The sequence below is a fragment of the Penicillium argentinense genome, assembly GCF_028826775.1.
Source record: "Penicillium argentinense strain IBT 30761 chromosome Unknown utg000011l_segment0_segment0, whole genome shotgun sequence".
Classification (NCBI taxonomy): Eukaryota; Fungi; Ascomycota; class Eurotiomycetes; order Eurotiales; family Aspergillaceae; genus Penicillium; species Penicillium argentinense.
Window position 1 is genome coordinate 2,601,402 of NW_026622670.1, and position 25,350 is coordinate 2,626,751.

The following is a 25,350-nucleotide window of genomic DNA, read 5'->3' on the forward strand; positions in this document are numbered from 1 at the left end:
GATGTGATGGCGCCCGTGGTCATTACATATACGAGATTTCCCTTTCAACATCCTGCCCTCCTGAGGACAGGTCTGTTTGCGAGCGTGTTTGATATTGCCCAAGAAACCGAGGATTTCCGGTCATGTATGCATATAACTGTGAGCTGCGATAGTTTGTTCAAATGATTTACTGGTGTACATTATTGCATCCCAAGTTGGAATACTCGTGACCTTGGTCCACGTGCGTTCCTCACCACCTCTCAACACGATCTCAAAGTATCTTTCAGGTAGACACCACTTGCCCGTTCCTGTCCTTTCCAATCTCCTTACCAGTCATGCGACGGAATCAGCTTTCTCAGTCCAAATTATTCCAGATCTCGCCAAAGAGGCGTCAAAGAACTGGCTCTGGTCCCGCTGGCTCCTCTCAGAGTAGCAGGATCGGTGTCATTGACCAGAGGCTTATCGAAGGGTCACAACAGCCTCGCTCTCAGACTCGCAGTTCCCCGGTTTCAACAAGCGCTGCTCTGTTCTCTGACAACGATGAGTCCGAATTGGATGCCTTTGGTAAGCTGTGTCAACGAAACACGGAGGTACTGATCAGGTAAAAGCTAATCTACTGATCCTACCTAGATCTCGAGCTGCTTGCATCAGAGAACTCCAAAGCAGTAGACGCCCGTGCTACAGCGACCACGCCTAGCCATGCGTATGGCACTGCGAATAATGGGACGCAAAATGCTCTATCGCAGACATCACGCTTTTTCACTCGTGAGTATCGAATGTTAGATTCCTGGTGGTACCGCTTGTCGATCATGGCTGATGGAAATTATACAGCAAGCTCCAACATCATCTCTCTCCACGAAATTGCATCCAGCCAGCCCGAAATTCTTCGTGACCCTCCCTCGAGCCCACTGGCTTTGATACATCAACGGAAGGAAGCTTTTTGGACAGGTCGGCGCTCCTTAGAGTCTCGACATGACGGACTCAGACACGACGCAAACCAGCTCCCCTCACAACAGACGTCCTCGTCTCGTCCGAACAATGAACAAGATACAAGTGGTAATGTCGGCCAAGGGAGGTCTCCTTTCGCCAACATCCCGTTGTCGGTGAGGGGTATCGTTCTGGTCCCGGTGACTGAACTGACCGAGCAACATCGCTCTCTTTTCCCATTTCCCATGTTCAACGCTATCCAGTCCAAGTGTTTTGACACAGTGTTCAAGACCAACAACAATCTTGTACTCTCGGCACCAACAGGAAGTGGCAAGACTGTAGTCATGGAGCTAGCTATCTGCAGGCTCCTTAACGTTCTGAAAGACGAGCGATTCAAGGTTGTGTACCAGGCCCCAACCAAGTCGCTCTGCGCAGAGCGGTTCCGTGATTGGAACTCCAAGTTCTCGGCTCTGAATCTCAAATGTGCCGAATTGACTGGTGATACGGACCAGTCGCAGCTGCGTGGCGTTCAAAACAGTCAGATAATCATCACAACACCTGAGAAGTGGGACAGTATGACGCGCAAATGGAAAGATCACATGCGGTTGATGCAACTGGTCAAGTTGTTTCTCATCGATGAAGTTCATATCTTGAAAGAGTCCCGAGGAGCTACTCTTGAAGCTGTTGTATCGCGGATGAAGAATATCGGATCGAATGTTCGCTTCATTGCATTGAGTGCAACCGTTCCCAATTCCGAGGACATTGCGACCTGGCTCGGCAAGGATGCTACAACCCAGTATGTTCCTGCTCACCGAGAGCATTTTGGCGAAGACTTCCGCCCTGTCAAACTGCAGAAGTTTGTGTATGGGTATCACTCGAACGGGAACGATTTTGCGTTCGACAAGCTTTGCGGCGGAAAGTGAGTGATCCAGTCCTAATGGACCAAATTTGACGCTGTTCACAACATTGACAATTCGCGTGGTCTAGGCTACCTGGAGTGATCGAAGCACATTCGTGCCAGAAGCCCATCATGGTGTTTTGCTGTACTCGAAACTCCTCGGTCGCAACAGCCAAAGAGCTTGCTCGACTATGGACTGTGACAAACCCTCCCGCGAGACATTGGGAAGGACCCACCAAACACATTGTGATTCACAATGAAGATCTTAGAGGTACGAACTATGGTATAACACAATATTATGGAGCCTGACAAGTTACAGGAACGGTATGCGCAGGAGTAGCATTTCATCATGCTGGCCTCAGCCATGCAGATAGACATGCCGTCGAAAAAGGCTTTCTGGACGGTCACATCAATGTTATCTGCTGTACCTCGACACTCGCCGTGGGCGTCAACCTGCCTTGTCACCTCGTGGTTATAAAGAACACCGTCAGCTGGCAGGAAGGTGGCTGCAAAGAGTATTCCGACCTCGAAATGATGCAGATGCTTGGTCGCGCAGGCCGACCTCAATTTGATAACAGTGCAACGGCCATCATCTTGACCAGGAAAGAGCGTGTGAGCCACTATGAGAAACTGGTCTCAGGCTCTGAAAGTCTCGAGAGTTGTTTGCATCTTAACCTAATCGATCATCTCAACGCGGAGATTGGCCTGGGTAATGTGACAGATCTCGAATCGGCAACAAGATGGCTCGCAGGGACATTTCTTTTCGTACGCCTTCGTCGAAACCCGACCTACTACAAGCTGAAGGAAGGTGCGAGCCAGGAAGATGAGGATAAGCTTCTCCGTCAGATCTGCGAGAGAGATATCAGCCTTCTTCAAGAGTGCGGACTTGTTGAAAGGGAAAGGCTCTGCTCGACCCAGTTTGGGGATGCCATGGCTCGGTATTACATTCGCTTTGAGACTATGAGAACTCTCCTCTCATTGGAATCTCATGCGACAATCTCTCAAATTGTGAGTCGCCCTCTGACACATCTTGAGATATTCAGGATCTGACCGACCCAGTTGGACGTCATTGTCCAAGGAGAAGAATTTCGTGAGATTCGTCTCAAGGCAGGTGAGAAGTCTCTATATCGAGAGATAAACAAAGACCCTGGTATTCGGTATCCGATCAAAGTTGACGTCGCCCTTCCATCCCACAAGATTTCGCTACTTCTCCAAGCAGAACTCGGCGCAATCGATTTTCCCAATGGTGATCAATTTCAGAAGCACAAATTCTCGTTCCAACAAGACAAATCTGTGGTATTCTCTCACGTCAATCGACTTATTCGATGTGTTATCGACTGTCACATTGCGCGTGAGGACGCAATTTCCGTTTTGAATGCGCTTGAACTTGCGCGAAGTTTCGGTGCCAAGGTCTGGGATCACTCCCCACTTCAGATGAAGCAAATAGAGCAAATCGGAGTTGTCGCCGTCAGGAAGCTAGCTGCCGCTGGAATCATGAATCTTGAGGATCTTGAATCTACGGAGCCCCATAAGATCGAGATGGCCCTAAGCAAGAATCCACCATTCGGGACCAAGTTGCTGGCGCGTGTGAGGGAATTTCCCAAGCTGAGGGTCGCCGTGAAGATGATTGGAAAGGTACGAAAGCCGCTTCATCTTATATCCGACGCTTGGCTAAAAGAACTCATAGGAAACGGAAGCTGAAAATGTCAAAGTACGGTTCAAACTTGAGGTCGCCTTCATGAATGACAAAATCCCGACCTACTTCCAGCGACGACCCATTTATGTTTGTTGCCTGAGTGAGGCATCCGATGGGCGCCTCGTTGACTTCCGGCGAGTAAAGTGAGTTATAAACCCATGTCTGCGAAGATTCAGCCACTTACAGGCTGCAGTGCAAGTAAACTCCAAGAGGGTTTGGAGGCTAGTCTTGTGGCGGACTTGCATGATTCGGGACAGTCCATCGTTTGCCATGTGATGTGCGACGATATTGGTAAGTTCAATCACTCAAGCGAACATTCCAATATGGTGCTGACCGATTTTAGCTGGAACGGCGAGACAAGCAAGAATCAAGCCAGATATTCCACCGCATCTTTTCCCACTGCAGCAAAGTACATTATCAGATACCCGTGGGCCAAGACTTCAGATTGTCGACAAAATTGATTTAAGCACTGAGAGGCATGTCCATCAAATTCCCAAATCTCATCACCCGAAGGACACATTTGATGGCGACGATCTAGAGCTCGACGACTTCCTGGTGGCAGGCCAAGCTCTGAATAAATCGGCGCAAAAGGAATCATCGACCATCTTTCCACTTGATGACCTTGATTGGTTCTCAATCGATAGCACTCCCAGCCCACCTCGATATAGTGCAGATCACTCTCAGAGCAAGAACAATGAGCACACAGCAGATACGGGTCACCAAGATCCGGATGACAACTACGTGCCCATTCGACTCTCCAATGGAAACTGGGCTTGCAATCACAGATGCAAGGATAAAAAAAGGTATTTTTACACTTTGAAATACCGAAAGAGATTTTATTCAAACGCTGACGATTTTAGTTGCAAGCACCTCTGCTGCCGAGATGGGCTCGAGAAGCCTCCGAAACCCAGCAAATGCAAGACCGCCACCAATCTCAAAGCCAGTGGTCTCAGCCAATTGACTTTGTCGGCAAGCATCACTAAACCTAAGTCGTCTGATGAAAATAGCAAGAAAAAGATTCCCACCCGGTCTAAGAAAGCCGCGAAAAGAAAAACAAGCCAACGATCGGACTCAAGCCTGTCCTCTGCTCCGCAGAGAAAGAAAAGGAGATCGACCCAGATCCAAATTGGCTACAAGCACAGTGGCAAGAGTGCCATGTCTCAAACACAAGAGGAGAAGAGAAAGAGTCTTTCAAGAAGCCTTTCCCGCGATTATGGTGATGATGATGGCTTCAATGATCTACCATCACCGTCGGCTCTTTTCGACAATGCATACTCAAGTTTTGTTCGACCCCCTCCCCCCACAGCGGAGAGTGAACTACAAAAAGATGACAACAGCAGTTATATTGACCCTTCTATACTGTCAATGGATGAAGACATCATTCTAGACCAGTCAAAAAAGACAGACGCTGCTCTTCAAGCTGAATCCCCGACGATGGTAGACTCCCAACAAGATTCGAATTGTCTGGAGACGCCGGCACGACGTGAGATCATTGTGCTATCGGACAGCTCTGTGTGTGGCTCGGCGGAAAATATCTTTAGTTCAACAGAAAAAGTCAAGAGTACAGCCACAACTGTTCTTCTAGCGACATCTCCCACAAATACAGCACGATCGCCAAAGGGAAAGGAAAGAGTCCCGGACTTAGCCCTCGTTGAGAGCAATCCTTCGCAGCTCAACCAGTATCCACTCATGAGTACGCTCCATGAGATACTTGCTGTGCCATCTGCACCTTTTCTGTCAATGGATCAAGAAGACGATGCGGCATCGGACGCTGATGATGGTGCCGTCGGATACGAGGATATCGATCGAATGCTGTACGAGGAGTACAAGGATATTATTAACTTTCACTGAAACTCGCCATATCGGCTGCTTATTTACTATGGAAGTCCTTGATGGCACCCGTGGGCACCCTGCAGTCACTAACGACATGATTGGAGGACCGCTTGGCGGGTTAGTTTTGATAACTTTTATTCTATAAGCGTATGGACTATTTTTGCAGGATATGCCTTTGCAGGATATGCCTTCTAGGCTTCCTTAGGCACTTTGAATGTACGAAAGGAACCAAGCTCTCCCAAATATTAATTTCTATACTATGTCTTTGGTATTCCATATCGCCTCTCCTGCTGCTTTCGTCTGCTGGGTCATATAGATCGAGGGCACGTGCAGTGGAGAATGGTTTCCCCGCGGTGGAGTTCGAGGCTCACGCATAATTCCTCTCATCCCAACAACTTTTGAGCCGATCTCTGTAAGGGCTCTACTGGTCCTCTCTATTTTAAGATCACTCAGTCTTATATACGCTATGCTCCGAGCCAAGCGTCAAAACACCCAGCCTCTCGAGGATGCCTCCGTGGCCCCCGCAACTTTCACCGACGGCCTCCCCCTTCCCAAATTGATCGCATTCGACCTGGACTACACCCTATGGCCCTTTTGGGTTGACACACATGTCAGCGGGCCTGTCAAGGCGCGCGACAACAATTCGCGCGTCGTGGACAAGTGAGTCTACGGTCGGCCTCGCAATTTGGCCTTTTCATTCTAATATCGGTATCAGGTGGGGTGAATCTTTCGCTTTCTACCCCGCGGTCTCTTCGATCATCCAGGCCTGCAAGAGCCGCGCTATCCCTCTGGCCGTCGCGTCTCGAACCCACGACCCAGATCTGGCGCGCGACTTTCTGAAGGCCCTCCATGTTATCCCCTCGTTCTCGGACAAACCGGCCGCCAACACGAAAACTAGTCGCGCGCTGGAATACTTCGACTATCTGCAGATTTTCCCTGCGAACAAGACCCAACATTTTGCGCAGATTCAGGGAGCGAGTAAAATCGCATACGAAGATATGCTTTTCTTCGATGATGAGGCGCGGAACCGGAATGTCGAGACCGAGCTGGGTGTTACATTCTGTTTGGTTCGCGATGGAATGAAGCTAGACGTGGTGGACCGTGGAGTTTGGGCATGGAGAAAGCGAAATGGCATCAAGAAGAATACCGAAGAGACACTGCCCAATTGACGTGGACGACTTGTATGATGATGCATATTCTATGTTTATAGATTCCCAATAGTTAAATTTAGATACTCGATACCCGGTGGGATGAAGACGACCACCAATCAACTCTTTGCCATTCCAGACTTGAATTCACTCCCAGGTGTTTACTGTCGTTCAGAACAGATAGTACCTTCATATGCCGGGCAATCGTTGATGATTGTTGCTGGGCAGAATAAGTTGAAGTGGCCCCTGCGCCGCCAAACTCCGCAATCGCCGGCCCATCTCCAACTTTCCATCTCTCCAGCTCGCCAAACCGACTTCCCTCCACAGGCCGCGCCTCCCCAATTTCCACCGGCACGCGCAATGGCGACCCTCAAACCACCTTCAGCTACACATCGCTCCGCCTCCGGATCCTCTACGCCTACCGGCCCTCCTAAAGCCCCCGTCAAAGCCGATCCCTCAGCTACCATCGCCGACCAAGTTGTCTTCCAGGGGACACACCCTGTCACGATTGGCGCCAACACAATCATCCACCCACGCGCTCGATTCTACGCTTACGAGGGACCCATAACGATCGGCGAGGGCTGCATCATCAGCGAAAAGACTGTTATTGGCGCGACTCCTTCATCACCTTCCTCTCCATCAACATCCACCAATACACACACCCGCCTCTCCTATTTCGTTACTATCGGCCCACAATCCACCATCAAGCCCGGTGTACACATACACTCCTCCACCACCGTCGAGGCTCTTGTTACAATAAATCAACACGCGGACATCGGCTCACACACAAAGATCTGTTCCGGGTGCGAGATCCCAGAGCGCGGCAGGGTGTCCGAATGGACGGTCGTTTGGGGATCAGGTATCGGACAGCGGAGACGACGAACGCGCGAAGCAAAGATGCCAGGTTCTGCTGTGTTAGTTGCAGCGCAAGTTGCGCAGGCCACGGCGCCTGAACCTGCGCCTGCAGGGAAGGTAATTGAAGATGCGAGGCTGATGGTCTTGCAGAAGGAGAGAGAAATCCTTGGTCGGATGCTTGTTCCTTCGGGGCCGAAGAAAAAATAGGTTAGCATGATTTGAAGCATCGAGGATGAGATATTGATTCTAATTTTTGGTTGTGGTTTACGCGTCGAGATGTACAGCAGCAGCCCACGAGTTTGTCGACTGCGCATGTTTCTTATGTTTGTCTTTGTTTCGTTAGATAGATGATACCCAACTGAGGCAGCGAAGTACAAAATTTTGACATACTACGGTTTAAATCACTAGCCGTCATGCTTGGGATGGCGGATCTAAATGGAATATCCCAGGGATAAATCTCTTGAGTGATGTAACATTATATAAAAGGCCTGGCCTTCAGAAGACACGGCGAAATCTGCGATTGACTTGTCATGTTGTTTCATCGATGGACCTACCCACATCTTCCACCGTAGTTGGATCCATTCCTGATCCAGACGGTTCCGACATTCGGTTTACAGTAGAGGATCAGGAGATGAAAGATACTGTGCTAAGAACGACAACGCTCTTTGGCTGAAGTATTGCACGATCTGGGTTGGGATCATTTCGTTTGAAAATCATTTTAAGTCGTGTTAGTTGAACGTTTCCCACCGACACTTTCGTCACTCTCGGCGAAAATCCGTATTTCGATGCGGATAGGTCACTTGTTGAATCCCCATCCGTGGATTTCCCCGAAAGGATCTTCTCGGCCAAGAGGTCCTGGAGGGACTTGTTCTGCATCTCTAACTGAGCCAAACTATTGGTGATCTTTCTCTTTAATGGTGTCTTAAAGAGTCTTCACGGTCCCGTCTTCTACCTCTGTAGCGGGACAGGCGGCCGTATTGCGCTCTCGCTTGTCAATGCCCTCCTCCAATAACGATTGGCGAGGTTTGGTGTGAGACATGAAACGGGGATCGCTCGTGAAGTGTTTCAAAAGTTGAACGACAGGAAGACTTAATTGGCGTATAGAGATCGCAGTGAGTTGGGGTATCTGAAATAGAAAATTGATGGAAAGAAGAACGCGAATGTCATTCAATTTGCCGCAATTGAACCTCTGGAATGCACTTAAAATACGAAGATGTGTGTTGGAGTCGTGACAGATCATCCTATCGAAATTGCTCGGAACGACCCGTTCATCAAGTGCATCGAATGTGGACTCGGGATGGCTAGGTGGAATCAATGAATTTCCAGCATCTTAAGTCATGGTTGCTAATCAAAAAGCTTATTTCTTCGTGCCACAAAAATAACTCGAGCACTAGCCGCATCATACCTTTGACTATGCTCAACTCGATCCACCAGGGCCGCGGGTGCCTTGAACATGATTTAGTTAGGTTTCCCTGATGATTCAGCGGCGAGCCATGTAACTAGTTACAAGTTAATTGACCATCATCACTAATTGACACATTCCTGTAGAACTGAATAGTTCCAGGACGAACTGGGTGACGGGAGAATGGCCCACTGAGCCGAACCGACTGGTACCACTAATCTATATCTCACGTTTCGGCCCCAAGTTGACCTGGTCAGGCAGCGTGTCATGGAGTAGTGTATTAATAAGAAACCGTCCTTTATATCCTATCATTCTTCTGTGCACTCAGCTTGGGCTCTCGAGAGGCAATCGCTTCCCGAGGCGGGCAGTGTTACCTCACTTTGTTCACATAATAAATACTACATGACGTCCATGAACCGCGGATTGAAAAGTCATCTGAATATCAAGATAGAGAATGAAATTCAACCTCTGGAATCCAGAACTCCATCGTACATGAACTAAATACACAAAACAAATGAGAATACTGTGGTGTTCGCGACTTCAACCGTAAGGATATCATATCTTAGACGTAGATTCCCTTTCGCGCATCGCAAGCAGAGATAAGAATAGAAATGTTAAAGATACATTGGGGATAAGTAAAAACCTCAGGCAGTTGCGCCACCACGAGCCTGTCCACCACCGCCGCCACCTCGAATACGCTTCCCACTAGTGTTCGCATCAGTGGGAGTATCGGATGCCTCATCACGAGTGCGCTTGTTGCCATGCGGGACGAACTGACGAGCCCCGGGATTCATGCCCCCACGAGCCGCCGTTGGGCTAGGCGCCTGGTTTTGAACAGTGGCATGCTGGTTTTGCTGATTACCACCTCGGCCTTGACCTCCGCGTCCACCACGGCCCCGAGGGAGACCAGAACCACGATTGCCTTGTGACTGGCCCAGAGCCTGTTGCTGCTGATCGGCCGGTTGCTGTTGAGCGTGACCGAGATGGGGCTGCTGGGCCCCGCCTCGACCCCCACGACTACCACCACCACCACGGGCAATGGGGAGGTTTGACTGTAGAGCTCTCAGCATGCCTGGTGGGGTGTGTGCAGGAGGTTTAATCGGCAAGGAAGGGGCCTGCTGCTGGCTCTGTTGAGGCTGCTGGGCTTGTTGTCCAAAGGGGTTGACAGGGACGGCAGGGGTCTGCTCTGCAGATCCTTCGGCTTGCTGGGTTTCGGCAGGGGTTGATTCTGCTCCAATTGCAGGCGATGGAGTCGGTTCGGTAGCAGGCGTAGGCGAGGGTACCGCAGGAGTAGTATTGATAGAAGCAGCCGCGGCTGGTTGAACGGACTGTGCCGCAGGAGGTGCCGGAGAGGCAGGTTGGGCAGGCGACGCGACAGCCGCCGGCTTTGGAGCTTGAGAAGCTACAGGTGGAGGCCGAGCAATCTTAGCTACTTCCCATACTTCAATGACAGGCTTCTGTGGCGTGTCTTCGGCGGCCTTTTTCACAACGTCCAGTCTGGTCTGGGCAGTCCGCTTTTGACCATCAAGCATGCTGATACGGGCAAGTGATTTCTTATCCGAAAGTTCAACGGCAGACTTGACCTTGTCGTCCATTTCCTCCTCAAGTGTCTTCCTGAGGGCTTCCAGCTCTTCGATATGCTTTTGTTGGGCTTCCGACAGGGCTGCATCGTTGGAACCAGAGGCTGCTTGGGCCTGCTTCGCTCGGTCGACATGGTTGCGAATGTTGTTTCGCATGATCGTGCGCAGAGTTTCGTTTTTAGAAAGAAGTTCACGGGCTTGAGCGTCGGTTAGCTCAGGAAGCACCGATGTCTTTGAAGGCGTAGATGGCGGCTGTTCAGCAGTTGGGGCAGGGGTAGCCGGAGCGGATTGTTCTCCAGTAGACATGCTTTCCGCTTCCTTGCGCTGCGCTGCCTTGAATTCGTTCAACTTGGTGTTGTACATCTCCTTGAGCTTATCAGAACGCTCCTTGAGCTTCGCTTCCAGCTCAGCATCCTTAGTAGCCAAATGACCGTCCTTCTCGGCAAGAGCAGCCTCCAGGCGCTGGATTTTAGCCTCCAGCTCCTTGATCTTCTGCTCGTCGCCACCGGAAACGACCTGAGTGGTGGCTGTAGGGAATTGAGAGGCAGGGGTTGGATTGACTGGAGCCGCCTCGGCCGGGACGGGGGCGGCAGCATTAGGGACGGGAGTTGAAGCTGGAGTGGAATCAACAGCAGCTGCGGGGGTCTCTGACATCTTCGTCTTCAATGTCTCGAGCTCGGCCTTGGTGGTATTGAGCTCGTCCTGCAGCACCTCCTTCTCCTGCAGTGCTGCAGTGAGTTCTGCCTGTTTGCTGTTGATGCGACCTGATAGCTCCTTAGATCGGCCCTTAAATTGTTCCGTCAGCTTGGTTCTCAGTTCCTGTACGCGAGCCTCGGCGGCAGTTTTGTTTTGTTCGATTTCAGCCGTGAGGGCATCACGCGCAGATGCAAGCTCTTCGCGAGCAGTGATGGCTTCGTCACGTTCTTTCTCGAGAGTGGCGAGCTTTTCTTGCAGAGACTCCATCTCTTGAGGGTCGACTCGGTCGTATTTTTGTAGGATGTTTTGGATGCGCTTCTGGTAATGATCACGATCGGCTTGCAGCAGCTGCATCTCTCCGTCCTTAGACTCAACAAGGTTCTCAAGCTCGTGAATCTTGGTCTGCATAGGTTCCATTTGCTGAACAAGCTCATCCACGCGAGCTGACTTCTCAGCAAGGGCCGTCTCGGTTTGCTTGACTTGATTGCGAAGGGTAACACTGCTCTCGCGGAAAAGATTCAACTCATTAAGGGTTTCCATGAGCTTGTTGTGGTTGAGAGTATTTTGGTCGCTATCTGCAGCAGCACGACGTTGCTGTTCGAGCTTGAGGCGTGTTTCGTCGAGTTGGGTTTGCGTGTAGTCGAATTGCCGTTGCAGCCTATCCTTCTCTGAGTTCGAGCATTGCAGCTGAAGGTCCAGGATTTCCTTCTCCTTGCGCAGCCAGCTAATGAGTTGTTGTTGACGTTCCAGATTCGGTGCCATCTCTTCCCCTTCTTCGTCGTTTTCAGAGAAGTTCGCCTTGTCACGCTGAAGAGCGGAAATTTGGGCAGTAACGCCTTGAACCTGCTCGTGCAGCAAGGAATTTTGATGGAGAACCTCCTCCCGGCGTTTTTGCAATTCCAAAAGCTCAGTATCGTACCTGGCCTTCTGTTCGGCCCAGCTCTCCTCCTTCTGGGCCAGGTCCTTTTTGAGGGTTTCTGCTTGAGTGCGAACTTCGACCATCTCAAGTTTCACTTGATTGGCTTCGGCCCGAACAGCCTGTAGGTTCCTGGCAGCGTCGGCATGCTTGACGAGCTCGTTCTCATAATTCTGCTGGGCAGTTTGGGCAATCTCGGCTTGGGCCTTGATGTCCTCCTGGTGATATCTAGCGGCCTCAAGGTGACGCTCATTGTCATCCTTCAGTCGGGTGATTTCCGACTCCAGGTTTGCCTTCTGCTCCTCGAGATGCCGCGCGGCTTCGTTTTGCTCCTCACGAAGTTTAGTCAACTCAGAAGCATTGGTAGACATTTCCGTTGAGATCTCCTCGATTCTGGTCTCGAGGTCCTGAATCTTCTTGCTGCGCTCTTCAAGAAGACGATCGGTCTCTTCGCGATATTGAGCGTGGGTTTCGGCTTCCGATTCCATGCGTTCTTCCGTCGACTGACTAATTGCTTGGTACTCTTCGACGCGTTCCTTGGAATGAGCGAGTTCGTTCTTGGCCAAATCAAGGTCACGCTTGAGCTCGGAAACTTCAATCGATAGTTCTTGCTCGCGTGTCAGGCCGCTGCCGTCAGTCGTATCTTGTGTAGCAACAGGAGCCTCAGTGGGCGCGGCGGAAACACTTGGGCGTGATTGCAAGACCTGGAGACGCTCCTCGGCGCTCTTTAGTTCGACAGTGAGCTCATCCACACGAGACTGAAGGTGATCTTTAGTTGTCTTTATAGCAACCAACTCTTCACGAACAGAGCTGAGACTAGTCATCAAATCATCGATACGCTTTTGGCTCTGTTCTTGCTCGTAGTCCCGGCGTAGTGTGGCCCGTCGTGAGTTCTCCGTCTCCTCATTCAACTTGCGCTTAGTAGACTGCAGCTCAGATTCGAGACCCTCGACAGTTGACTCAAGTCGGCGACGGTTTTCCGAGTCGGTATGCTCGCGTTCATTCAACATGCTTTGCATATTGCCGTTCAGGGTATCAAGTCTGCTGCGTTCATTGCGCAGATTCTCCAGGTCTTCGTAAAGGCGCTTCTCCACAGTCTTCAGTAGGTCTCTCTCGGCCTTGAGGTTTGCATTCTCACGCTGAAGGCTTTCAATGAGACCCTTCGCTTCGACGAGATCTTCAGCCGCCTGTTGTGTGCGAAGGTCTTGTCGGTTTGCGTTTTCGAGGATGGAGGAATAGCGCTTTTGGAGCTCGCCATTTTCACTCTTCAGCATATTGAAATTACTTTGAAGAAGTTCACCGCGCGAAGTAGCGGCCGCAAGTTGGCTGCTGGACCGGCTAATTTCGCTGAGAAGCTCGCTATTCTTGCGAGAGAGCTCATTGACTTGCTGACGGAGAGCCGTGTGGTCGGTGGAAGTTTCTTCACGATAGCTGTCAAAATGGGCTTGCAGCTTTCGGAGCAAATCGGCATAGTCTGGGGAATCCTTGATCTGGTTTCCGGTAGCACCCAAGGGGGCGGCTCCAAGCGGGACGGACTGCGAGAAAATTGATGTGTCACCAGCAGCTTGGTGGCGATGAGTGAGCATACTGCGGAAAGTATCGCGTTCCTTGGCGTAGCTCTTGGATTGAGCCAGTAGATTCGCAATCTCATCCTGGTAGGTCTGCACACGGATTCGCAGTTCCTTCAATTCCTCAACTTCTTTCTGGCGCACGGCATCCTTGGCACGGGCTTCTTCGCCTTCCATCTTGTCACCGAGTTCACGCAACATACGACGAAGGGTAAGATTCTGCTCCTGAAGCTCATGGAGGTTTTTGAATGTCGTCAAGTTCTGACTGATAAAACGACCAGTCGGATTGAGCTCTGCAGATGCTTCCTCGACCTCCTGCCGTGCGATCTTCTCCAGTTCCTCGCGGTCATAGTCCTCGCTTTGCTTGGCGACTGCAACCTCCAGCACCAGAACTTTGACCTCGGCACTCAGATCTCGAAGTTGTTGACGCAGGATGTCGCCTTCGCGAGCAAGACCCTCGATTTGGCCCTGCCACTTTCTCGCTTCCTTCATGGCATTGTCACGCTCCTTGCCAGCAGTCTCCAGCAAATCAGACATTTCAATGACAGCGGTTTCCAGACGGTTGCGATCAGTCTGAGCTTCGTCCAATTCGGGCTTGATTGATTCAAGCTCCTGCACCATCTCGTCAACGGCGACACGAAGTTCTTGGGAATTTCTCTGCTCAGAGGCGAGCTGCGTTCGCATCTTGTCGTACTCGGTGTACATTTGAGTAAGAGTAAGACCACCCTTGGTACGAGAGGCTCGCGGGGTAAATGCACCGCCAGGAGTGCCAGATCTCATCGGTGTGCTTGGACCTGCTCCATTGAGGGAGTGGGCAGGGCTCATAGAACGATTCCGGTCTTGAGACTCCAATTGCGAGATAGTTGCTTCCAGTTCGGCAATGCGGCGCTCCGCAGCCTGTTTATCCGTGTGTTCAGTCTCATTCTCAACACGGAGACGCGAGATCTCCTCTGCTGCGCTGTCCTTGGCCTTCTGCAACTCGAGCTTGCATTCTTCTACGCGCTCCTTTGCCGTTTTGGCGGCAGTGCCTTGAACTTCAGCCAATCGCTGAGTAGCAGTGAGTTCAACGCGGAAGGACTCAGACGCTTGGATTGCTTCCTCCTTAAGTTGACTGATACTGGCCAACGACTCCTCGTATCGCTGCTCAGTCTCGTTCAGACGTGTCTTGAGAGAATTCTCACTGCGTCGCAAAGAATCGATAGTCGAGTTCGCTTCTTCGTTATCACGCTGCAGCTCAGATATGCGGGCACTCTTTTCCTTGCGGAATTTCAAGTGCTCTGCGCTTTTTGTCTTCAATTCCGTTTCGTACCATTCGTTGTTCTTTTTCGTGAGGTCCAGCTCCTGTTGCAGACTTTGCTCCCGGAAGCGTGCGCTTGCTGAAGCCGATTCGGCCTTTTGCTGGTTCTGCTCTGCGACGGAGAGTTCGCGACGCAGCTCGATTGTTTTCTTGTGAAGGGTCGAGAGCTCCTCTGCGAGCTTGTCATGGGCAGCGGATTTAGATTCCAGCAAGGCCAGACTCTCCCGTTTCTCGGCCTCCAATGTGGAGATGCGCGACTTCAAAGAAGCTGTGTCGGATTCGTTCGACGTAGTAGACGATTTGAGCGTGGAAATCTCTGTTTCGAGGGCAGATCGGGTGTTTTCTGTAAGGAAATTAGATCGAGTTCAAACACATGGGGTATTACACCGATGACACACCGGATTCGTGTAATTTTTTCCTCAGGTCTTCCACTTCAGCGTGACCTTTCTCTACTGCAGCCTTCAGGACCTTGATCTTCGAGTCTCTGCTGTGTTTGGTATTGTCAAGCTCCACCTCGAGGTGAAGCTTGTCCGCCTTGAGTCCATCGTACTCGTTCGCTTTCTTTGTGAGCGACTGCAGGAGCTCGTTGACCAGTTCGACGGTCGGAGTTTGTGTCAGGGAAGTGAGAGTAGCCTCGGGAATTGAGTAGTGGGCCGATAGGTAAGGAACTTCGACCGCCGCGTCCGCCATGTTGAATGATTTCTCGCGAAACGTTGGCGGCGCCAGCAGTCAAGGTTCAGGGTACGGTATTTGCGAGACACAAGATTTATCAGCTCGGTCGCGGCAATCAGATTTGAGTGAATTGTATGGTAAAAGGCGCAAGCTTGAGCTTCCTGGCTCAAGACGCGCAGTGTGAACTGCTCTCGAGAACGTACACACAGCGCTGTCGAGAGGCTCTATGCCATGGCGATACGGGTTAAAAGAGTGTGTTGTCGCGGTACTGAGAAGGAGCGACAATGGGGAGGGAGAAATTGAAGGGTCGGTGATGATGTGAGGACAAGGGCGAGCTTGGAGATGTCGCGCTTTGGGTTGGGTTCGGTGGGCCCCGTCACGTGCCAAACCGATCATCACTTGGAGCCTGCTATCCAGCTATGTTCGGGTTCTTTCATTCATTTCTTTGACTCCGCCACTTGGAGATTCACACACTCTCTCTTGAGCGTGCCAACTACCGTGGCATTCAGACAACACAGTGATAACGAACATCTATGATTACGTTCGACTAAATCTCGGAGCTTACCCAGCTCGCCTGCGAGAAACCAAGCACCTAGCCCCGACGAGTCTTTCTTCTTGTCCCTCGAACCCAAACTTTGGATCGCTGCAATCATGTCGTACCTTCAAAACCAACTCAAGAATTTCAATGCGAGTGTCAAGGAGTCGGCGAACCGCCTGCCTCAGCAGAGGCGTGTAGCAGCCAACCCTCCATCCGGCAGCAGCTCGCAGGTTCCCTCCTCGGCACCCACTCCTCAGCCGACCAGCGAACCCAAGAAGAAACGACACGATGCCGACATTGTCTATTCCCAGCCGGCCAATACGGGTACCGGCAAGGACATTATGACCCAGGTCCTTTTCGCCATCGAACACATGAAGACCAAGGGTGTTCCGCTGAAGTTCGCCGACATCATCTCGTACCTGTCTCTTCAACACCGGGCTCATGATCAAGGCTATGTCCAAGCGCTCCGAAGTATCCTGCAAGCGCATGAGAAGGTCGACTATGATCCGAGTGGCGCCAACGGCGAAGGCACCTTCAGTTTCCGTCCTCCGCACAACGTTCGCAACCCCGAGCAGCTACTGCAGAAACTTCAGTCCCAAACCACGGCCGCTGGTATGAGCGTGCGGGAACTTCGTGAGGGCTGGCCTAATGTCGAAGATGCAATCAACCAGCTGGAGAAAGAAGGGAAGCTGCTTGTGACCCGTAACAAGAAAGACGACCATGCTAAGATGGTCTGGGCCAACGATCCTTCGCTTATTGAGCACTTCGACGATGAATTCAAGCACATCTGGGAGAAAATCAAAATCCCGGACCCCCAGGCCGTGAAGGAAGCGTTGGAGAAGGCCGGTATTACCCCCACCAACAAGAACAAGGTCATCAAACCGCGCCCTAAGATGGAACCAAAAAAGGTCAAGAAGGCACGCCGCAGCGGCAAGACAACCAACACTCACATGATGGGCATCCTCCGGGACTACTCGCATCTGAAGCGGTGATCGACATCCGGTTTTCTTTCGAGATTCTGCATTGCGGGGGCGTTCGGATTTATCATTCTTATCCTTTTCTTCATACCTATCGTCGATCTTTCGTGGCCCTGGGATATTTGCGTACTTGATCTTCGCCGTCCATTTTTCAGCTCTACATTACGATCACAGAAAGTGATAGATACCCACACAATCAATGACAAGCCATTTGACTTTTTACACTGTTATCCAACTACTATGTTGATGCTTGCTTCCTGTACACAGCCCGCTGAGTCCAAGTCAAGGAAGTTGTGTTCCATTCATCTACAAAGGTATCTTCAAATAGAAGGGTAACGTGATGTACAGCTCAAAAGAACCGAAAGGTAAATACACCGAATCCAAAATCCATTACTCTAACGGCAGCCATTTGAGACCGACTTCGCAGAGCCCTCCGTCCTGTTCAGATAACCCACCATATCTTCAATGGTGCACACCTTGATTCCCCATCGCTTTCCAAAGCGCAAGCAACCATCCCGGCGCATCATGCCGTTATTTCCCCCGATCTCGGCCACGCCTTCAATAACCTCACCATCGTCCACCAACTCCGCGATGACACCTGCCGGTGCCTTTCCAGCTAACCGACAGAAGTCCACCGCGGCCTCGGTGTGACCCTTTCGTTCGCGCACGCCACCAGGCCGCGCCTGTAGCGGAATGATGTGACCAGGACGGCGAAAAGAGTCAATTTGGGCATCTGGAGAGGCAAGGGTTCGGCATGTAAGGGCGCGGTCTTGCGCCGAGATTCCGGTTGTTACGGAGTCGTCGCTGGAGTCGATTGTAATGGTATAAGCAGTGCCCTTTGGGTCGGCGTTCTCGGTAACCATCTGGGGAAGGGCGAGGCGCTTGGCTAGATCCGGGGTAATAGGGGCGCATATCAATCCGCTACCAATTGTATTAGCTTGAAATTGCCTTAAGACAATTGGCACTGCGCAGACCGGAGTTGCGCTCATGGCAATGATGTATTCGCGCCGAACGATGCTGGGTGGCGTTCTCACCTGGTATAGCGGACAAGAAAGGCCATCTGGGCGGCTGTGATCGATTCGGCCGCAATTATAAGATCTCCCTCGTTCTCACGGTCTTGGTCGTCGAGTACAATGATGAATTCGCCATTCTCTTTGGTGAGTCACCCATTAGCCGAATGCGCTGATAGAAATCCCGTGGACAGCTGAATCAACTGGGAAACGAGATTTCGGAGTCAAGTAGAAGGTCACACTCACTGAATGCAGCGATTGTATCCTCAATCGTGTCGAACTGGAGCGCAGGGTCTGTGGTGGCGGGCATTTTGGATAGGATGTGGGTGATAAGGCGCAGTATTTTTGCCCCTCACTGTGCAATGCAATGCTCTCAGAGTAAAATAAAGTGAATTTGCAAGCGACAGCCCTGAATAATTTCGAGATGATTTCCGTGCGAGATCACGCCAGGAGGCAAAGTTTTGGATTATTCCAGAATTGTGTCTAGCCGGGGTCCGTAATCGCTGACAGGTGCATTAGAAATGCTCGTGATGCTCGGCGCGGGGAGCCGGCGGTGAGCCGCGAATGCCGGTGCCTCGGAAGATGCTCGGCGATCGGCAGCTACCACAACGCGTGACAGCGCAGAGAGTAGGACGACTCGGACCGCATACCTACACATGGTAATCACGGAGATAATAGCAGTTTGTTGGAGAGAAGATTGGAGTACTGTTACAAAAATTCTCTCCATCAGGGTGTTTACAAATGCCAAGCACGCACGCGGCGGCGCCGGTCGTTACCACACTGCATACGCTTGCGGATTGATTTGCCGCCTCGCGTCCTCTGCTTTGCGACAAGGAATGAATATAGTTTTGAATATTATGCACCTGCTCAACGCACACATCAAAGACCCTAGGGTATTATCTATCGGTATAGCCTACCTAGATACCGAATAACTGAATTACAGTCTCTAGTAACTAGTAGTTTTGAAAAGTTTAAATGCAAAATTATCGCTGGGCTTATCCCTGAACCTCCAGACAGATCAAGCCAGTACAAATCAAATAATAGCTGCGCTAAGAATATGATGAAGGAATTTAAAAAACGCCAAAAGTCTAGTTGCTGAGAAACCACTGTAGGAGAGCAGATGCTAGGCAGAATGCCAAATAACATAGCTGAATCGCAGAGAGCAATCAACTCATACCATCAGTACCCATCCACCGCACCTCATCCGCCTGCCTCTCAAGTGCTCGTCGCATAGTTTCTTCATAACGCCGCTCCTTCTCCCACACATCTCGATGTTTATGTCTCATTTCTTCACGTGTCGTCTCATCCACTTCTGCATGCATGAACCATTCATCCTCGCCATCCTCCATATCTCCGACAGACTCTTCAGGAATGGAGAATTTGAGTCGACCAATGCGCTCACCAGTCCAGACAAGAAGTTCGTCACCGGTAAGGTTCCCACCCGTGGGTAGGATCTTCCGCGCCACTTCACTGCTGCCGTTCTCAGGATTGGAACTAGGCCAAAGACCACGAGGCTGTGGATGCTCGAACGGCTGCCCTGCCGAGAACGCACCGCCGCGTCGAGGAAATAGGAACTGGGGCTGAGATGAATTGATGTTCCAACGTCGAACCTCTGCCCGGCCATTTCGCTCGACCCACTTGATGTTTCCCTCGGAATCTGAATATACGACACGATTGCCATGAGATGCGACGGACAGAAGCTTGGAGCTGGCAGCGCTTTGCCGATTCTTATATTCTGGTGTCAACTGTGATGTTCTATTCGAAGGATTGCCTTCGCGGTTTGCGGAGGAAGATTTGAGGCTATAGAGTTCCAACGACCCGCGGCCATTGTACTCGCCACAGGCCACAACACCATGGGACTCCAGATAGGTCGAGTCGGTGAAGACTGGGAATCGAGGCTCGGGTACAGAAGCAAGTCCACATAATCGACCGCCAGAATGGACTGTGCTTTGCAAGCGAGGGAAATAGCGGCGATCATAGCACAGAATACTCGGGAAACGGCCCGCGAGCAGGATGGTATTGAAATGTGGTGCCGGGGGATGAAGGATGGAAAGAGGGCCGGGCTGGAAGAGTGGTGCGTAATGTTCGTTCCCAGGGCCCGGGCTGCGAATTCGACGAGGTGGAAGACCATTAGGCTGAAGTTGGAGTTGCGGAGAGTCTGAATGGGCGAAAATGTCCAGCTCTGGGACCAAAGGCGTCGAGTTCTTCTCGCATCGAAGACTGATAGCTTCCTCCTCTTCTGTCGCAGATAGTCTGGAGTCATGAATTTGCAAGCTAAGCGTTGTAGCTAGTGTGAGTGGTACCGAATAGTCGGTCTCTTGTGACAGTGCAAAGATCGACCAAGGATAACGTTGCTGCGATACCACTTTCAGAGTTTCTAGATCAACCTCGTTCAAGACATTTCCGATGGCAAGGTAGGCTCTTCGCCGGAAGGAGTCAATGCTGACCCCCTCGCCGAGGTTGATGAATTCTAGTGAAGATTTCGACGGCGAATGCTCCCGGCGGCTCGAAAGATTTGCCATGAGAACCCCGGGCTCGCTCATCCCAAGAATCCCACCCTTAGTCGATTGCGAGTTGGCGTTATGGGAGTGGTTCAAATCCCAGATACAGATACTGCCATCATCAAGAGGTGCCACAATCTTATTTTCCCTTGCAGAGCTCCAGTCTTTCAACAGACCCATACCCTTCACCTCACATGGCTGGTGTTTTTTCCCTTCGCCTTTTTGAAATGGTTGCTGTGCCCATGATAGTGACATCGGCCCATGACGAGCAATATATTCCGAGTACCAATCCACATGCTCCCCCTCCGTCGAAGAGTCCCACTCCGCAGCCGCTCTGGCTCTTTCACTCAGTGACAGCCTTCGTGGCTCCCCAGAACCACCATCCTCCGGCTGCGGAGCCGGAGGGCGGATAAGGTCTCTCAAAGAGTCCTGCCCTAATGTACTCAGCGACGCCGTCGAATGGGAGAGGAGGCTCTCCGACATCCGGCCCGCCGGACGGGAAGCTTGCAAGGCCGCCCAAGATTGCTCATAGCAGTGAAGTTTCCACAAATTGTTGTCGCGGCCGAGATCGAAGAATTTCTTGGAGACCGATTGCAGCTGCACCTTCTCACGCGGGGTGAGGACTGTTTCCCGGAGTAAACTGATCAGCGTTTGGGCGGATTTTTGCAGGGTGGCGCGGGGAAGATTCCGCGGGGGGACTGGCGGCGCTTACGGTCGATGATTTTGGTGAGGATCTCTACCGGTAGCTTGTCCATGAGGCCTGTGAGACTGCAGCATCGGGGGCAGATGAAGGAGGAGCGGGGATGGGGTCCAAAGGAGCGCAGCCTGTCATATTTCGATTGGGAAGAGAGAGGACGACTCTCGCGGGGGATCTGCACCGGTTGTCACGTGGCTTATAGGAGCTTACAACTGCATATCAAGCGGAAGGGCAAATTATTGTTGGTTTCGAGATAAGTGAAGACCGACGTGCGAACGCAGTTGCAGGAGGCTCATATTCGGATGTGAGATTGTCTAGGGGTGCATGAGTATTTGAAACGGACTGAGTTCCACCATGTCAAAGGACGACCAACCCCAGAATCGCCCCAAGTTTCTGAAAGTTCCATTCGAGCGCGCTGACCACAGAATGGTATATGTGTATTCACATTGTAAGCAGCGAGATAGGCTCGAATATTCTACAGCAATTGCTGCTCTCAAACCGGACGGCCCCCGAGTTCGTAAGTCATAGATCGAGCATGAGACATCGGACTCCCAAGAGTTCGCCAGGCATGTAGAAAAAGAAAAACCAAAATAAGCAAATACGGAAATTGAGGCGAATCTATTCCTCAGGCTTGAATACAGCGTCTTTGCAAAGAACGACCACCTTTTTGAAGAATCGGCGCCATTCCAAGGGATCTCCCTTGGATTTGACGAGCTCGACTTCAAAGACACCCTCCGCGACACACTCGAGAAGGACTTTCCCTTGGAGTGGACACCCTCTACCATCTTTGGCAATTAGACGGATCATCGCAGACGTATCACCGGTCCTGACTGCGGGAACAGACGGCACTGGAACCCCCAATCGGTGCAGGGCCTCGCAAATCAAGGGAACCAAAAGTTTCAACTCCCAGGAAGAGAAGAAGCGGGTCATCGAGCGGGATGGAAGAATATCCTGGAACTTCTGGGCGTTTTGTGTGCGGCTCACAGGAACGGACGGCTGTTGGGAGAACTGCGACATCGAGGGTTCATCCTCGAGATGGCTCATCGCCATATCCTGAGAGGCAAAATGCTTGCCGGCGGGCTGGGTTGAAGAGAACTCGGAGGCAAGATCGGGGGTATCCCAATCCATTACCATACCACCGCCCGCCATTTCAGGCTGTGTAGAAGACATGGCTGCTGCCGCATCACTATTGTCATCCATGTCCATGTCCATTGCGTCAAAGCTCCGGCTGGCACCCTTGCGCTTCTGGGAGAGCGGATCTTGACTGAAATCGATATGTAGCGACTCAAACATAGAGGTCGCAAGGTTGATTGGGTCTCGTAGCTTGCCATCAGTGGACAAATATTTATTCGATCGCGTGTACCAAGGGTGTCTTCGCACATCTTCCAGCGAGAAGCGCGCCTTGGGATCCACCGTCAACATGCCCCGTAGTAGCGATATAGTGGCTAGGGGCAGCTTCTGCCAAAGCTCATCAGTGGTTCGTGCATTTGTCGCGAGATATTCGTGAAATTCGTAACTATCGTCTGTCGGGCTATCCCAGGGCGTATTACCCGCCAGGAGGACGAAAAGGACAATACCACAGGACCAGATATCGACCAAGTCAGGATGATAACCGGTCCCCTTGGGATGGTTCGAGCCCCGGTTACTAGAGGTAATCACCTCGGGGGCAATATATGGCGGGCTACCGCAGAAGGTCGTTGACAGCTTCCGGGCGCCCTTGTACTCGAAAAGTGCCGCTAGACCGAAGTCCGCGATCTTCAAGTTTCCGTCGGCCGTCAGAAGCATATTCTCCGGTTTGATATCACGATGGCCCACACCCTTGGAGTGCATGAAGCTCACAGCGCCGACCAATTGCGAGAAATAGACGTGCGCGATATCTTCCCCGACACCTTCGTCCGCCTCGATCTTGTCGAAGAGATCACCACCCTCGGCCAGCTCCATCGCGATCCATCGCCAGATGTCATCCTCGCCGGTCTGGTAAAAGCTAATGATGTTATTGTGGCCTGTGACGTGACGATGTACCGTCACTTCCATCTGCAGCTGGCGCGCACTGATCTTGCCATGACGCGCAGCATAGTCCTTGTGAATATATTTGACGGCGAAGATGGGGTTGTCGGAGTCCAAAGGACAGGCCTTTTTGATACTGTGAGAATGGAATTAGCTCACGTTTTGTGCTAGTATTGTGTTCTGAATGCTCACCAAGCATATGCTCCCTGTCCGATTGTTTTGGAAACAATGCGGAACGGCACGTCGCTCGGAAGCGGGGCCAGTTGCGAATGCTGCATCGTGAGTTCTGGGTGGATGGAGAATGTCGAAGTAGAAAGAAAGGAATGGAGAGACCGACTAGACGATACACATTGCGGTGAAACGAGTGTGGGATGCGAGGCGAGGAGAGGGCGAGGAGATGCGATGCGCAAGGGTCGACGGGCGACTTGCTGGTCGACGCGAAACTCGACGCGGGCCACTTTAACCTGTTTTGGTAGTGTGTTGACGCGACTACCAGTGCTGCGGAAAGCGTACGATCGATATGAGGAGTTCAAGACTGATTACATGGGTGATATATGGGACAGCTTCATTCGCCAATATGCAGTGAACGTCTCTATCAACTAAATTGTGGAACTAGTACAATATTCTCACAACAAATTGTCGGCTGGATGCCTTATTGCAGTCCCGCCCGCAGGTGATCGATCCTCTTGATCGCACTAATAGTCGCGAACTCCCGGCCTGTGCGTGGCTGCAGCTGGCCTCGTCTCTTTTTCATTACTTTCGGATATTTTGTGTCGCATACAGCTAACTGTAAAGGTTTCTTATTCTGCCGGGATAACTCACGCATACTCGAACTCATTCGCAGAGTTGGCGTGGCCAACAGCGCCGGTGGTGACGCATTTGCCCCCTCGTACCGCCAGCGGTTGCCGGGGTAAACAGAGAGTCCGGGTTAGCGCCTGTCCTGCTTCCATCTCTTTCGTCTTTTCGGTCCCGTCTTCTTTGTTTCCCTGCGCTCAACATCTTTCGTCCCACAACTTTAGTACAATATTCTCATCCCAAGCTTCCCATTTCGTTCGATCTTCGCTCAGCGTTGCTTTTGGTCGTGTGGGTCCGGTCGGTTCCGTCGTCATTCCAGACAGCAACCCTCGTGCTCACATTCCAGCCACGAGGAATCTGCAGACTTCGAGATCTCGTCCTTATTCTGCCCAATTTCGTCTGACCTTCTCCGCGATGGACTACACCATGGAGGACACCCAGAACTCCGCTCCCGACGAGCTCGAAGCTACCAAGCTGAACCCCTCTGGCCAACGACCGGAGACGCAGAGCGTCACCAAGCGGTATGTGTTTAACCTCCAACATTGGCTCATGTCCGGGGGTTCGACCCTCTCAGCAAAAAGCATGACTAACCCTCATACTCCGTTCAACAGACTCCAGGCTGAGCTGATGCAGCTCATGCTCTCTCCTTCGCCTGGTATCTCTGCGTTCCCCGATGCAGATGGCAACCTTCTCTCGTGGACAGCCACCATCACCGGCCCGACCGAGACTCCCTATGAAGGCCTGAACTTGAAGCTCTCCTTCGCCTTCCCCAACAACTACCCATACTCTCCGCCCACCGTTCTTTTCAAGACTCCCATCTACCATCCCAATGTCGATTTCTCCGGTCGTATCTGCTTGGATATTCTGAAGGATAAGTGGAGTGCGGTGTACAATGTCCAGAGCGTCCTTTTGAGCCTGCAGTCTCTTCTGGGCGAGCCCAACAAGTAGGGGAAATCCACGATCGATCATGGGAAATTCTCACTAACTACATTCACAGCGCGAGTCCGCTCAACGCCCAAGCTGCTGAGCTCTGGGACAGTAACCAGGAAGAGTTCAAGCGCCACGTTCTTGCCCGACACCGTGACCTCGACGATGAGTAAATTGTTGTTCTGAAGTTTCTTTCTTTGCGCACTGGCGTCGGTCGAACCACCAGGTGTTTCTTTCCTTGCTGTGGTTTCTCAGCCGAAATGGGTGATACGGATGCATAGTGGCCTGGCATCGCGGGCTTGGAGTTATGGTCTTTTTATTTTTATGGGGGTTCATGTATCATTTTTAGTATCCTTATTGCACGCATACAAGTACAGGCGCGTGACCTGGGACCTGTTCTTAGGGATGGATATCTCTTTTCGATTTCGAGT

General features: G+C 51.5%; 9 protein-coding genes across 9 annotated transcripts; 5 read left to right on the forward strand and 4 right to left on the reverse strand.

Moving 5' to 3' along the window:
- Window positions 1-314: 314 nt before the first annotated feature.
- N7532_011990 (uncharacterized protein) lies at window positions 315-5,351 on the forward strand (the record flags this gene model as incomplete). The annotated part of the gene is made up of 9 exons (XM_056624481.1): window positions 315-543; window positions 610-1,825; window positions 1,894-2,075; window positions 2,124-2,812; window positions 2,864-3,439; window positions 3,492-3,643; window positions 3,694-3,791; window positions 3,844-4,303; window positions 4,361-5,351. The coding sequence occupies 9 exons, from the start codon at window positions 315-317 to the stop codon at window positions 5,349-5,351; spliced, it is 4,593 nt and encodes a 1,530-aa protein (XP_056469469.1).
- Window positions 5,352-5,799: 448 nt separating this feature from the next.
- N7532_011991 (Mg-dependent acid phosphatase) lies at window positions 5,800-6,502 on the forward strand (the record flags this gene model as incomplete). The annotated part of the gene is made up of 2 exons (XM_056624482.1): window positions 5,800-5,993; window positions 6,049-6,502. The coding sequence occupies 2 exons, from the start codon at window positions 5,800-5,802 to the stop codon at window positions 6,500-6,502; spliced, it is 648 nt and encodes a 215-aa protein (XP_056469470.1).
- A 339-nt stretch (window positions 6,503-6,841) lies between these two features.
- On the forward strand, window positions 6,842-7,543 carry N7532_011992 (transferase hexapeptide domain protein; the record flags this gene model as incomplete). The annotated part of the gene is made up of 1 exon (XM_056624483.1): window positions 6,842-7,543. One exon carries the CDS (start codon window positions 6,842-6,844, stop codon window positions 7,541-7,543), a length of 702 nt encoding a protein of 233 aa, XP_056469471.1.
- Window positions 7,544-9,382: 1,839 nt separating this feature from the next.
- N7532_011993 (putative filament-forming protein (Tpr/p270)) lies at window positions 9,383-15,485 on the reverse strand (the record flags this gene model as incomplete). Its single annotated transcript, XM_056624484.1, has 2 exons — window positions 9,383-15,138; window positions 15,194-15,485. 2 exons carry the CDS (start codon window positions 15,483-15,485, stop codon window positions 9,383-9,385), a joined length of 6,048 nt encoding a protein of 2,015 aa, XP_056469472.1.
- Window positions 15,486-16,118: 633 nt separating this feature from the next.
- On the forward strand, window positions 16,119-16,997 carry N7532_011994 (transcription factor TFIIE subunit TFA2; the record flags this gene model as incomplete). Its single annotated transcript, XM_056624485.1, has 1 exon — window positions 16,119-16,997. One exon carries the CDS (start codon window positions 16,119-16,121, stop codon window positions 16,995-16,997), a length of 879 nt encoding a protein of 292 aa, XP_056469473.1.
- Window positions 16,998-17,377: 380 nt separating this feature from the next.
- On the reverse strand, window positions 17,378-18,302 carry N7532_011995 (3,4-dihydroxy-2-butanone-4-phosphate synthase RIB3; the record flags this gene model as incomplete). Its single annotated transcript, XM_056624486.1, has 3 exons — window positions 17,378-17,903; window positions 18,017-18,134; window positions 18,239-18,302. The coding sequence occupies 3 exons, from the start codon at window positions 18,300-18,302 to the stop codon at window positions 17,378-17,380; spliced, it is 708 nt and encodes a 235-aa protein (XP_056469474.1).
- Window positions 18,303-19,158: 856 nt separating this feature from the next.
- N7532_011996 (uncharacterized protein) lies at window positions 19,159-21,248 on the reverse strand (the record flags this gene model as incomplete). Its single annotated transcript, XM_056624487.1, has 2 exons — window positions 19,159-21,116; window positions 21,206-21,248. 2 exons carry the CDS (start codon window positions 21,246-21,248, stop codon window positions 19,159-19,161), a joined length of 2,001 nt encoding a protein of 666 aa, XP_056469475.1.
- A 560-nt stretch (window positions 21,249-21,808) lies between these two features.
- On the reverse strand, window positions 21,809-23,475 carry N7532_011997 (uncharacterized protein; the record flags this gene model as incomplete). The annotated part of the gene is made up of 2 exons (XM_056624488.1): window positions 21,809-23,333; window positions 23,390-23,475. The coding sequence occupies 2 exons, from the start codon at window positions 23,473-23,475 to the stop codon at window positions 21,809-21,811; spliced, it is 1,611 nt and encodes a 536-aa protein (XP_056469476.1).
- A 931-nt stretch (window positions 23,476-24,406) lies between these two features.
- On the forward strand, window positions 24,407-25,092 carry N7532_011998 (putative ubiquitin conjugating enzyme (UbcK); the record flags this gene model as incomplete). Its single annotated transcript, XM_056624489.1, has 3 exons — window positions 24,407-24,513; window positions 24,604-24,936; window positions 24,990-25,092. The coding sequence occupies 3 exons, from the start codon at window positions 24,407-24,409 to the stop codon at window positions 25,090-25,092; spliced, it is 543 nt and encodes a 180-aa protein (XP_056469477.1).
- Between the last annotated feature and the right edge of the window lie 258 nt (window positions 25,093-25,350).